The 13,491-nt window shown below is 44.4% G+C and overlaps 1 protein-coding gene across 1 annotated transcript; it reads right to left on the bottom strand.

The window, feature by feature from the left end:
* On the bottom strand, window positions 1-13,459 carry msantd2 (Myb/SANT DNA binding domain containing 2). The gene is made up of 4 exons (XM_088620028.1): window positions 12,986-13,459; window positions 9,953-10,205; window positions 6,116-6,179; window positions 1-4,175 (listed from the first exon to the last, which is right to left on the bottom strand). The coding sequence occupies exons 1-4, from the start codon at window positions 13,424-13,426 to the stop codon at window positions 3,281-3,283; spliced, it is 1,653 nt and encodes a 550-aa protein (XP_088476154.1). The 5' UTR covers window positions 13,427-13,459; the 3' UTR covers window positions 1-3,280.
* Window positions 13,460-13,491: the final 32 nt, after the last annotated feature.

Raw genomic sequence — 13,491 nt, 5'->3', positions numbered from 1 at the left:
TTTGTTTTTTTTTTAAGTTTCTTCTACCTTTAAAATTATAAGTGTAAAGACAATATCTTTTAAAAACTGTGAGCGGTTTCATCAGTTACAAACATCCCGACAGCTTCAAACAGTCCATTTCAACATCAGGCAACAATTTTACAGCAGTTGCACAAACTTGCAATGCTGTACTTACATGTATGAAAAAATCTCCCAAAAAATAAAGTATTTTGTTTTTTGGCATTTACCACACTGTTAAGCCTGGCAGACATTTTCGCCAAAGAAACTTAACATCTTTTATCTTATTTAGAAACCAGCTCTTTAGGAACCAGGGACATTGATTTCATAGTAAAAAGAAAATGTATGCCCCCCAAGAAAGGGGAATGTAAGTACTAGGATGATTTCCTTTCACTCTTTCTTAAGAGCGTTCAAATTTGGCGTGTTTCACCTGCAGCCAAGAAGCCTCCGTATAATTGATCTTGCGGTTTAAATCTAGTGTTTGTGGTTTCTAATTCATGCTCTCAAAGTAAGTTACAGGTTGGTTCGAAAACAAAGAATTTGATTTTCCACGATTTTCTCAGCTAAAAAGCATGAGGGGTTGCCAAAGCACCCACCTCGTTAATCTCTTCGTGCCTGGACCTCCCATTAGCAAAATAAAATGATAAAAACAGTGTCATTTCTCATTATTACAATGCAATAATTTTGAAATTGGAAGAAGCTGCGCATCATGAAACTCAATTGACTCCGAAAGCTTTTCATTCTTAGCAGGAATCCAAAACTCAGCCAGTCAGGTCCAGCAGCTCAGTCAGCTCTTCTAAAGTCCTCAAAACATGAAACTCCCAAAACCTATTTTGGAAGTTTCTAAAGAATGTATTTTCTGAAAAGAGTGCAATCTTGGGCATTGTTGTGCATTTCACGACAAAAAAAACTACAAATCAACAAAAAACCTACAGGCCACATTTACATAACTTTTATCTGGTATTGATGGAATGGATAATTTACCTGTGGCTGCATAAGAAAGGTGTATTTAGCTTTGAGCAGATATTTAACAAAGAGCATTTGGATAACTTTAAGACTATTTTGTAAAAAGAAATATCCGGTCAAATGAAAATACTACCTAGCAGGTTAGCATCAACAGTGGATGGGTGCAGCTGCAGTCCTTATCAGTAGAGGGCACTGGTGTGTCAGTCATTAAGGCCCGATTCGGTGTTCATAACGTTTATGAAAAAGAGTTTAAGGCCTAGAGCGTTGCCCATCATTCCAATAACTGCTTCAGCCACTGCTCAAGATTGGATGGACAGTGCAGGTGGCCAAAACATCAACACTATGTCATTAAAACAACACCCACAACCATGCAGCGTGGGCACATACTGTACATACACCTGTAGGGTCCCACGTACACTAACCTATACACAATCCGATTTAACAAGGACCCACTCTGAGACCTGTGACCAGCACATTCAGCGAAAGAGCTCAAAACTCCAAACCAAAACCACGTTTCAAGTGGCCATTCTTAACCTGAAAAGTCGTAGGACAAGCAGGAAATATTTTTCAGATAATCGCCACAGCTCAGTACTGCTTTGGAACTTTGATGTACAAACAGTGGAGAAAAAAAATGCTCACAAACTTAAAATATTTTGAACATATCCTGGTAACCAGACTGGGAAGCAACAAGGTTAGCAGAAAGCTAGACAAATCTATCAATTGGCAATGAATTCATTTCTTCATACCTTTACCACCTTAAAGTTACGGCTCTATGCTATGCATCACAAATCATTTATGAAAATGGTGTGCAACAACCCTTAGAAGCTTTATTATAATGGCACTTAGCATTCTCCCTCATGACAGAGGATAGAATCTGGATTGAGTCTACCCGGAGACATAAAATCATGTATGAAAGAAAGATTGTACATTTTTCAGCTGTGCACATACACAGGCTCCGCATTACTGAAGCCGGAAAATAAAAACCCATATACCCCGAATACAAAACAAGGTTCTTTCAAATCGTTTTTTCCCCACATCTTGACAATCCTGCATCAGCTTGGACTGTACGCTGAGCCAAATCGTGCCGTTTCTAGCAGAATCAGAAGTTTCTCTCCATCATTTGTGAATGGTCTTGCCAGCTTGGTCAGAACTGCAGGAAATGAATCATGAAAAGAACACAGAAACACGTTGCACGTGTCCGTGATCAGCGTGATCCTTTCAGAAAAAAAGGACTGCTATGCCACGTGGTGATGAACTGCGAAACCCCAAGGAAATGGGGAAAATAGTGTCCACCAAACAGCCGAACGGTTCAGATTTTAATTGCTGCCAGCTTGCATCCTGTACTGACAAACCACTAAAGGTGTATCGGAAATGCCTACGGATGTTTACTCAAAACAGAACTTAAAAGGGCAAAAAAATTGCAAGCCTGCTGTTCCTAAAAGGTGAAAAGAATTAACCGACTGTATGGAAGACTAATCTATTTCCCTACATTATATCTAGAAAAAGCCAGCAATGTTGTACTGGACTGAAAAAAAAAAAGACAAAGCATCTCCAAAACAGCACGACTATGGGGAGCATCTTGTAACAGTTTCGACCAAAAAATAATCAGGTTGCCTGTATTTACGACCCGCCGGACACATCGTCACGACCCTGGGAGAGGCCGAGCGGTGCTCCTTCTCTTCCAGAGCTGCCACCTCACAGAAAGCTCGCCGCCGGCCGGCCGACGTGCAACGCATAACTCGCACCCACCACGGTCGGTTGCTCATTTATTGTGACATCGACAATGTAAACAAATACAAGAAGACGGCTTGGAAAAGACAATACTAAAATAAGATACTGTGCTTAAAAAAAATAAAAAAAGATTTTATTACAGTTTATCAAAATGACATGTCTGGAAATGCTGGAATGTTCACACAATTCAAGGCTTGAGATTTCAATATATATTTTATATATATATCACTATACTGTATATCCCTCCACTTGTTCAGTTACGGTGGTCTTGCTTTTTTGCCTCTCCTTTACCTTGGGATCTTTGCTGGCACGTGAGGTGAAGCTTAGCTTCAAAGAAGAGAAAAGGCAGTTTTTTAGGACTGGCTGAAGGGTCACCCTCCATGTAGTGGGAACAGCCCCACTTTCCTCAACTCGCCCCTTCTTTAGAGAAATACACACCACCTCCCTGACAACGTGATGAAAGTAGCTGCAAAGGGGGGTGAAGAATAGAAAGAGGCCCATCATGGTTCGTTTTACATCCTCAAGTCACTGGGGAAAAAAAAAACAACAACAACAACAACAAAAAAAAAAAAAACAGGCCGGGGATTTAAAGTGTCTCCTTTTTGTTAAACTTTAAAGAATAGCCAACGGCAATTTCTAAGCACTCGACCAAAGAGCCCGCCGAGAGGAAGTCCAGCTCCACCTCGATAAATTTAATATAAATAGCCAGGCGGGGGGAGCCCCCGCTGCAGTTCGAAAGGAGGAACTTCGTGACGGCCGACGACTCCCCCCTGCTGTAGTACTTGCCCGAACTCTGGAAGTGCTGAAACAAGCACTGCTGTAGAGTCCTGTCCTCGGCAATGCCGAGGTAGCAGTAAGTCACTTTGGGAGACGTCTCCTCTTCCGGCTCCTGCGGCTCGGACTTCTCCGAGCTTTTGTCAGGCTCGCCCGGATCTGGGGAGGAGGAGGCGTCGTCGTTGTCGTCGTCGTCCTCGTCGCCGTCGTTGTCTCCCGATTTGGACGTCGAGCTCGGGTCCACCTCCTCGTAGCCTATAGCGTAGAGCCCGTGGGTTTTGGGGATGCCTCCCGGCAAAAGGTACTGTGCTCCGTTCCCGCCCCCCGCTGCCCGGGACTGTGCAATGGGTATCCAGTCCACCTCCATGTGCAGTTCCAGGCAACGGGCCTCGCTTATGGTGATGTCCAAGAATTTGTAGTAAACGTTTTTCCAGTTCATTTTCTGCACCTTGGTCATGATGACCCGCCCCTCCGTCTTCTCGGGGTTGAAATACTCCCGCAGGCGTTTCCCGAGGGGCACCTGGGAGCTGATCTCGGCGTAGTGGTAGCGGATCTCCTCCCGCCAGCGCGTGTTGTAGCCCACCCCAAAGATGGCCAGCTTGTTGGAGAGGTGCAGCCGGGAGAAATCCGTCCACGTCTGGAAGTGCTCCCATTTGATCTGCACGGACTCCAGGATGCGCATCACATTCTGCATCACTTCCTGCCTCCTGGAGAGAGACGGGAGATTCAGGTCAGCTTTGCAAGGGCACACAGGGGCCACTGGAAACGGGGATTAGAAATATCAACAGCTTCTTTAAACGTGGTGATAAACGCACATGCAGGATCAGCAAGGCATTCATACATTTTAGGGAGCCACCTAAGCAGACATGCAGCTCACTGGAAAATAAATCCAGCTGTCACTGGGCCTCTAAAGAGATCTGTTCTCCGTAACACCACAGGTCTGAATAAGTTTATTATTGACCAGAAAGTGCTTTTTTTTTTTACTCACTGGAAAGTGGCACCTATCGAATGATCAAGTTGGTCTAAATGTAAATCCTTTGCAGAATGGTATATCTTTTGATTTTTAATATGAAAAGACCTCAGCCTCTGCGGTGTTTCTAATTTACTGGCCCCCCCAGACGTTCAATTAGGCTTCTACCAAGCTTTCACTGCTAATAACTGCTTTGTTCAACCTATCCAAGTCTGTTATTTCTTGGGGAATATTTTTCAGTGTGCACTGGATTCTCTTTACCACTCAAACGCTGCTCGTTTGTTACCTACGTTGGACTGTTTCAGCTTTACTTAGCAAGCCAGCTTTCCAAGACCTAAGCATCTTATCAGTTCTTGTGGTGTTAGCACTTCCAACCCACATGCATTTCAACCGAGAGTTTCTGACCACAAGAAATGTCTAACTCTGCAATCTTCCCACCTTCTGCTAAAAATAGACTATAACCTTCCTAGAGAGTCCTTTAGTCCTCTTCTCCACTGCTCACTACAATATCCAATTATCTAAAATACTGTCTTCTCGAACAATGTCAAATGTTAATACGTTATTTCACAATAAAATATATTAATAACCAGTTGCAGAGTTCAGAATCAGCAAAAATGTTGGAACAGGTAGCAGCAGCTCAAATACAATCTCACCTCGTATTTAATGAGCTCTTTTAATCCTTTCAGTCAGGGTTTAGACAGACAGCGCAGAAACAGCTCTTGTTAAAGTTAATGGTTTTCTGATCGTTTTTAGCCGAGTTGATTAATTTTCTTGCCCTTCATATTTACATGCAGCTTTAGATATAGTCTTAATGAACTGGATGTAAAATTATCAAGGGATCAGTGGTCCTTCACTGTCTGGCTCCTGTTTTGCTACCAGTCCCCAATTTATGAATCTTGGTTGCTCTAAATCTAAATGCTGTGAGACATACCCGGGATGTTCATCAAGGATTAGTGCCAAGACCATTATTTCACAGAACCTGCATGTTTCCTTTTAGATCAATCGCTGGAATGGACTTGGGATCTACAGCCATGCTGATAAAACATATTTGCAGACCAGATTATTTACCGAAATAATTGTTTCTCGTACACGCATCTACTTGACATTCAAGATATGATTTCAACATTTCTTATAATGAACTGTGACGAAGGCGAGATTTTGCTCATAGGCTTCCATCATCAGCGAGCCTGGTGGAAGCTGGTGGAATTGAAATTAGATTGTTTTGGAAGGCAACGGGTTACACCAGAGCTCATTTACAATTGCTAGTCCTAAGGGGTGCATACACTTATCCAACCCATTTCTCTAGGTTGTCATTTGTAATTTCAGAAAGTTTGTTTTTTATTTGGAGGTTATGGGTTACAATGTATAAAAAAAGGTCAAATTAATTCAGATTTTATGTTAGACCACAAAATGTGTTACTTTGGAAAGTATAGTCTTTCTACGAGCACTGAATCTACTGAAAAGGCTGAACTAATTAATTTAGAATCCATAAGACGTAACTGATCAGAGCCACCATATACAACCTGCGATAAAAAAAAAATATCGAAAATCTATTGCAAAAGGATCAGGCAGGTACTGAAAAGGTTTGGAAAAGGAGATCAATCCTAAGTGAGCATCCTGTTATTCATTCACAGACAAGTGGAGACAAGACAAGAATGTCTATTCATCAGTACTTACTGGAGTTCTTCTGAGGATTCCTGCCTTAGCTGTAGTGTTCTCTTCTTAGAAAACGTCACTTCCTCTGAAACAAAGAAATACATGTTTTAATAAATATTGGAAATTGATAACAGACAACTATAGAAAAAAGACTCCTCTTCAGAGCCATCCCTTAAGTCATTAACAAACGTTTTGAAAGTTCCCTTTTAATCCCTTTAAAAAAAAGTCGATCTTACAGATCTGTCAGTAAGACAAGCAGAACTCATCGGACACTGAAGGACCAAATCACACCGGAAGGGTACGCGATCCTTATTCTGAAAATAATACCCGCAAGAACTTCAAAATCTGTGCATATTTACATCTGCATTCTGAAACTTTAAGGTAGGAGTTTACTGCCGTAACCGTTAAAAATAAAGTTCAAATGTTAAAATAACATACAGATTTAGTTATATTTTGGGCTAGGAAGTTGGTGATCTGGTTGAAGCTTCTGCTGGAATTGCAGGGTTCTCCATGTAGCCTGGAGACTATAGGTTTCACCTAGCCCCTTGCAGCCAGAAGAAAACATCTGAGAAATGTCTTCTACTGTCTGGACTGGGAGATCTCAATTTAGCTGAGATACCCTCAGCTCAATGTGCCGTGGCGTTCCCTTCCTTCCTCTGGTGGAAGACCGAGGCGCCTGTGATGGTATCAATGAGAACTGTGCCATGCAAAAGCTGCAGCTCTGCCACCTGCAACGAACAGGGAAACAACAGGCCTTTAAACTGCACATGCATGTTGTCAGCAACTTCTGCGGGCTAAAGAGTTAATTGAGAATTCCAAAGTAGTCTTCCTAAATGAGGAAAAAGTTTATTATAAAAGGCACTAGTTTTTACCGTTGTTCCCTGTATGCTTAGTGTTGTACCACTGCTCTGCGTTTTATCAAAGATTACAAAAAAAAGCTCATATGTAATTATCCACACGGCCTGTTGCCTGCTTATACAATTTGCTCCCTTAATCTCTTGTATGGCTTTGAAGTAAAAATCACTTGTAAGCAAGGTTTTAGGGAAGCACACAGAAAATGTTTCATTGTTCAAATACTGAATCACGGTTTAATACCCTACAAAAAACAGAAATTCACAATACACCTGATGTGGAAAGCAATTTGTTTTTATAGACACATAAGAGAAGAAACAATATTGAACAAATCCAAGATAAACTTTCACAATAGTAATTACTACAGGGTGCTCTGTAAGCTGATATTATACAAATACCACAGGGTAAAAAGGTACAATCCTGACAGCGTATAATTATAGACAACCATTTGCTATTAATAGAATTCATTCTCAAACTGCTGCCAGATACTGGTGTGGTTCATCATAGTTTGGGATTATGCAATAAGATTAAAAGATATTACAAAATACCACAGATAAACTGTGATTACACATAAGGGGATCATAGACCATGCTAACGGTATTAGTCGTACCATCTTAATACAGTGAGAAACAATTTGTAGTCACCAGACATAACGCGACACATCTCAGCTGATGTCCATCAGTAAAATCTGCACGCAAGATGCAAGACACATTTCCTAAATGTCAGTAGCACCGCAGCTTCCAGCTGTTTCTGCCTCGTGTTTACCAGCAAACTGGTAAAAAATCTGACATTTTCTGGGTCCCGTAGTAGAAGAACAGGCAACCATTTGGGGTGTGTTGTTTCTCCTTTCCAGCGTCCACCCCCAGACCTCACAGCCCCCAGGGTGGGCCAAGGCCTCCGGTCCGCCTGCCACCTCTTCCTTTCTTCTCGGAGGCGGACTGCGGGCTGGAGCTCGTGTGCAGCTTCACTGCCCGGCTCTCTGGGCTGGGGAACTCGCCCGGCTCCTCTTGCAGCAGGAGTGCCGGTGGTCCATGTGGTTGGGATTCAACGACTCCTTGTGTGTCAATATCGGCTTCTGCCATCTCCACCGCCTGGAGATCTGAGATATCATTAGCAGCAGGTGCAGAGCGCGGAGCCAGTCTCCATCACAGGGCCTTCAGGCTTAGTGGCTCCCCTGTGCCGCCCCGCCTCTTTTTCACCCTCCACCGGGCTGCTCTCCTTGTCCGCTCTCGTCTTTCCTCCTTTTGGTAACCGCTCTTCCAGTTCCCTCTTCTTACACCGACTCTGCGCCGCTGTGCCGCGGTCCTCTTCTTGTACTCCTCGTACAGGCTCCTCTCCTTCAGCTCCTGGCGGTGTCCTGCTCGCCTGGACAGAGGCTCCCTGGAACCTAAAAGACGAGACAGGCCTCACTGTTAGGGTGAAGCGCAGTCTTAAAAACACACATTCAATTTAATTCAATTTATGTGACTGATATTATTTTAGAATTTAAACATTTTCTTGTAGAATGTACAAGATCAGCATACGTACCTTTTTAAAGAGGGCGTGTCTGGAAGAAAATCGTCCTCTTGAGGTGCTAATGAAGCACAGCTGAAGGCGAAGAGGTAAGAAACCTTTCTGTGTAATAAATGTTGCCACGTGAAAGAGAATACTGCCCCCTATTGACAAACATTGAGAATGAGAACGCCTACTGTTCTTGCAAAATAGATTTATATTATCTATGTTGACACTACATATAATTCAATTGCTGTACAGATCACAGAAATAGAAAACAGTATTAAGGACTTAGTTACAACCTGTTTTCCAGAAATCAAGACAGTCCAGCAGCTGTTTGCTGATCAAATGCTGCTAAATTAAAATGAGTTTTTATATCCAAAGTCCCATTGATATTTTAACTTTTTTTCTAGCTTGCAGATGCGTACCATAATACAGTCTTGCTTTCCAGTTTGGAAAGGTCATACCAGCATAATGTTCAGAATTTCAGAGCGTGATGAAGAAAAATCAAAGCAACCAAACATAAGACATTTTATCACTTAGCAGTTTCTTAAAGTCACAGAAATGCAATGGCTGGCAACTCAGTAAGAGAAAATGCCTAGAATCAAGCATTTTAACTTAATTTGAAAACAGCATGTCATTTATGAGCGTGAAATCCATTTTATGCTGCAGCTTAGACATTGCTTGCATTGAGTGTATCACAAGCGAGACAGCCTGCACGTTTAAAAACCGAGATAGCACATGATAGGATATAATCTCTCCCCTGCCAGTCCCTGTGGAAGCAATCCATTCATTTTCCAGAATCCTCTGTGAAACAAAACCAAGCTGAAATCAGGCAGACCTGTCCTCAGGGTTGTCACAGCAATGCCAGATAAATGAACTTGATCAGGACACCATATTGCTACAAACCACAGTCTTTGTGTTGACTTTTTTTTAACGTGCTGGTGCATTAAGAGACACTCCCCAGTCCGAGGACACCCCTTAGAGAGTGCCACAGTTGAAAGAACTCAGGTGAGCTGAAGTTATAAACGATGGCAAAAATCAAATTGATTACCTAGTGTCGAGATTAAAAAACGAGAAAGGCATCACAAGCGTAACAAAACTCAGAGAGAAGAAACCTACACGTCATTATCAGACGCCCAGGGGCTTAATAACCCTCTCTATGCCACGGATGAACGTGCATTCATATCAACTCATTTTGCAGAAATTAAGGAGGAAAGTTTGGGATCAAAAATAAATCAATAAAACCCCGATAGCCGGCACACTCATTATTTTTGTCACCCTGGGGCAGCAGTGGTTTTACCACCGCAGGAAAGATGACACTTGAGAGGATGCCATCTGGCCCATCTTGCTCATTTGGAGGTTGGGGGAGCTTAACGATCTAAAAATACCAGTAAGGCTCTTCTGGAGCGGCCCTAGCGAGTCAGCTCGAGTAACGTGATGTGACAGTGCATTTCCTCCGCACGCCGCCCGAGTGTCCTCCCGTGTCCCGGCTGCTGCGTTGACGCCACTCACCGGCCTCGGTCTCTCCTTCCTGGAAAGCCGCGAGGTCCTGGTTGCCCCAGTCCTCCTGGGAGTAGTCCTCCATGGTGCTGCCGTCGGACTCCATCTCCTGGTACAGCCCGCTGCTGTTGATGAGCACCGGCTGGCAGGTCTGGGAGTCCCAGCCCCCCTGGCCGAACACCTTCTCCAGCTGCTCGATGGAGTAGCTGCTCTTCCTCTTCCCCACGCCGTGCTCCTTCACCCGGCTGTAGCACCGCCGCAGCGTCTGCGAACACGCCGAGAGGGAGAGAGATGAGGCCAGCAGCGTTACCTTTCCCCCCAGGGAGGCATTGCCAGCCTCCGGCCACTTTTCCACTGCTTCCTGGGCGCCGCAGAGCCAGGCTTTCCGAGTCCCGCCTGGACTCCGCAACATGTCTCCTGGAAAGGCCTGCCTGCTTCTCCTATCCACCCCGTACAGCTTTCCTCGCCTTTGCCACTCGACCTCTTAGCTGAATCTTAGCTGGCACCCCATTCCTCGCTGTCTCTAGCTTGGGATGTCCTGGACATCTGGTCTCCTCACTGCCCCACGTCCTCCTGCCTGGCTGGCTTGACTAGTCGTGTCTCCTCTTTGCGGTCCAGCCTCCTGTCCACTGCTGCTCCCCTACGCCCTCTGGTGGGGAAACCAGCGACATGCAGTGAGCAGCTCTGACAGCTCTCGCCCTGCCTCCTCAGACCTCACCAGCTCACACCGCACTAACACTCTACTGTCACTCCATCCTGCAGCACGTTGCACCGGGTGGCAGTAATACAGCCTACATCCAACAAACTCCCGTATAGCAGCTTGTAAGCTTGAAAGTTGGGAGCTCTGTATTTACAATGCAGAGATTTTGCACTGCAATGCTTTTTAGCCACCTAGGTTACAAATGTTGGTGTCCTTCCAATTCATAGAAAGCGTTATTACTGATACTAAAACAGAATGTGGGAGCCAATATTACTTGAACTGTTAAGCATTAGGCTTGAATCATTTTGCCGTTCAGATATTTACAGGCAAGGAGGAAAGCAAACTGAATCCCATAAAATAAACTGCTGTGATCTCTAATAATGGGGAATACGTCACATAATGGAACTCATTGTGAATATGCTCTGATAAACCAGTCTCAAGAACCATATTAACCTTGATATGTCCAGCAGACTGGACAGATTACCCTTAAATCTTGTTTCTTCACGCCAGCGGCTGGAACAATGCCTTCTGACCAGGTAATTAGGTGTGGGGTCAACGGAGCTGTTTCAAGATCATATGAAATAAAAACACCATCGCACTGTATCTCTCAAGCACCACCATCGGTCATTACTAACTCAACTGAAGCAGCTGAAACGCTTCAGACTCATTACAAACCGATGATTTAAGACAGACCTATAATAACTACTGAACTGCAGGTTCACCCTTGCTCAAGTGAAACACATGTGATTAGAGTGAGCAGAGCACACGCCTATCTCTCAAAAGAACAAAACCAGAAGCAGAGATGGGCATTGGTGTGAGTGCTTTCACGAATAATAAATCATAAAACAAAAACAGTAGATTGAATACGGGGATATTTATTAACATGATAAACACGTATATACAGGTTGACATGTCAAATGGAAAATATTTGAGAAATACGTTATCTTGAAATTTTGACACAGATTAAAGCATTGATTACTGCTCCAAAAACACATGACTTACTGCTTTACTTGATTGTTATATTCCACGCTGCAAAACAAAACAGAATTGCTGGGGATGATCTTGCATCATGTAAACACGCTGTCATACATTTGGTACAATTGGCTCATTTTGCAACTCTATCCCGACAAGCAATGGGCAGGATACTCCCTGGATGGGACACCAGTCCACCGCAAGGCACACGCAAAACCAGACGCCCTCACACCAGGGCCAGTGCTCCCAGAAGCCAGTTAATCTACCAGCATGTCTTCGGACTGTGGGAGGAAACCGGAGCACCTTGTTTTAAATCTTAAACTGCTCCCCTTGGGGATGAAGAAAGAATTTTAAACTGAATTGCATACATATGTTGGTACATTGTATTGATAACAAACTGAACTGCTCAGACAACACAGCGTGGGTTTTTAAAAAGCCATACAGAAATGATTTCTCTTGAGAGGGAGGAGGAATGGAAAGGCTTTGATGCAAACAAACCCCTCCTAGACTTTGTCTACACGAGGCTGGTGGAGTGTGCTCTCTGTAACATCTCCACTGGGTGTAGGGATCTGCTGTCAGGGTAGAGACAAGCTCTCAAGACTATAAGCATGGGCACAGAACCAGCTGAACCACATGGATGCTAGGAGTGTACACAGGAAAGCAGTATTAATAGTGAATGATGCCTGGTGCTCGCTGCTACACTCCCAGTTTGAAAACATACCATCTGGTCGCTTTAGAGTACTATAGGTTACAAAAACACATTCTTAAGAAGTCTTTTGTTCAAATTGCCATCACTCTTCTAAACTCTGATATTCAAGCCACTTCAGAGCTCTATATTGACAGCATATGTCACACTTGAACATGATGTACTGTATTACACCGCATAATTCACACTGCATCGATTGTATACATCTTGTAAAATCCGCTGGACGATACATGCATTTTAATTATTATAATGTTTTTATTGTCTCAATGAGGCCGAAGGACATTTTCCGCAAAATGGGGACAATAAACTAGATTCTGATTCTCGGCAAAACCAACATCTTCAACAAACACGTCTGAACGTTATGATGCACGACAGTAACAAAGGGCGTTCTGTTAGTCGGGGGGATCAATTCAGAGCAACAGCATAATATAAAGCAAGGTATAGTTTCTTGTGATTATGAAGGTGTCCAAGAAAAGCAGTATAATATCCGCAAAAAAAAGAAGCATTCATAATGATCATGGCATCGCAAGAGAAAAAGAAAACGAAAGCACAAGAATGAACGCATTATTACCGCACGCCAAGCATAACCCCAACGAGAGATGACAACGGCCCGCAGCTGCCGGTGGTCGCCGAGCCCCGCCGAGGGGCGGACGGTGCCGTGATTTACCTTGATCCTCTCCCTGCACTGCGAGGGGGTCCTCTCGTAGCCCAGCTCCGCCAGGGCCCTGGAGACCCGCTCGTACATGGCCGGCCCGGGCGCCTTCCCGGAGAACACCGTGCCGGCGCCCTCCAGCTGCTGCATCCGCGCCTCCGCCAGCCGCTCGTTGCCCCACACGGCGATCAGCGCGTTGGTTTCGGAAGGGGTCCACGACATGCCGCGGCAGGCGGGAAAGCTATTGGAAGCCGAGGCCGAACTGCCACGGCCTGCGCTGCCCGAACCCGATATCCCCACATTGAGCGGGGAAAAACGGTTCGGGGTCGACGGGTTGGAATGGTATTGGTTGCTGTCGCTCAGATCCCCCGACTCAGGAGAGGGAACTTCGGTTTTGGGTATCTTTAATGGCATTGATATTTCGGGCGAATGATCAGCGTTACTGGGCGCCGCCATCTTGATTCTGTTGCTAAGGGGAGGGGGAGGGGAGTTGACGTCTTCGGGGGGGGGGTCTAAGTATG

Source organism: Lepisosteus platostomus, chromosome 25, assembly GCF_059453375.1.
Source record: "Lepisosteus platostomus isolate fLepPlt1 chromosome 25, fLepPlt1.hap1, whole genome shotgun sequence".
NCBI lineage: Eukaryota > Metazoa > Chordata > Actinopteri > Semionotiformes > Lepisosteidae > Lepisosteus > Lepisosteus platostomus.
Note: the sequence above shows the minus strand (reverse complement) of the source record. Positions and strands in the feature narration are given on the sequence as shown.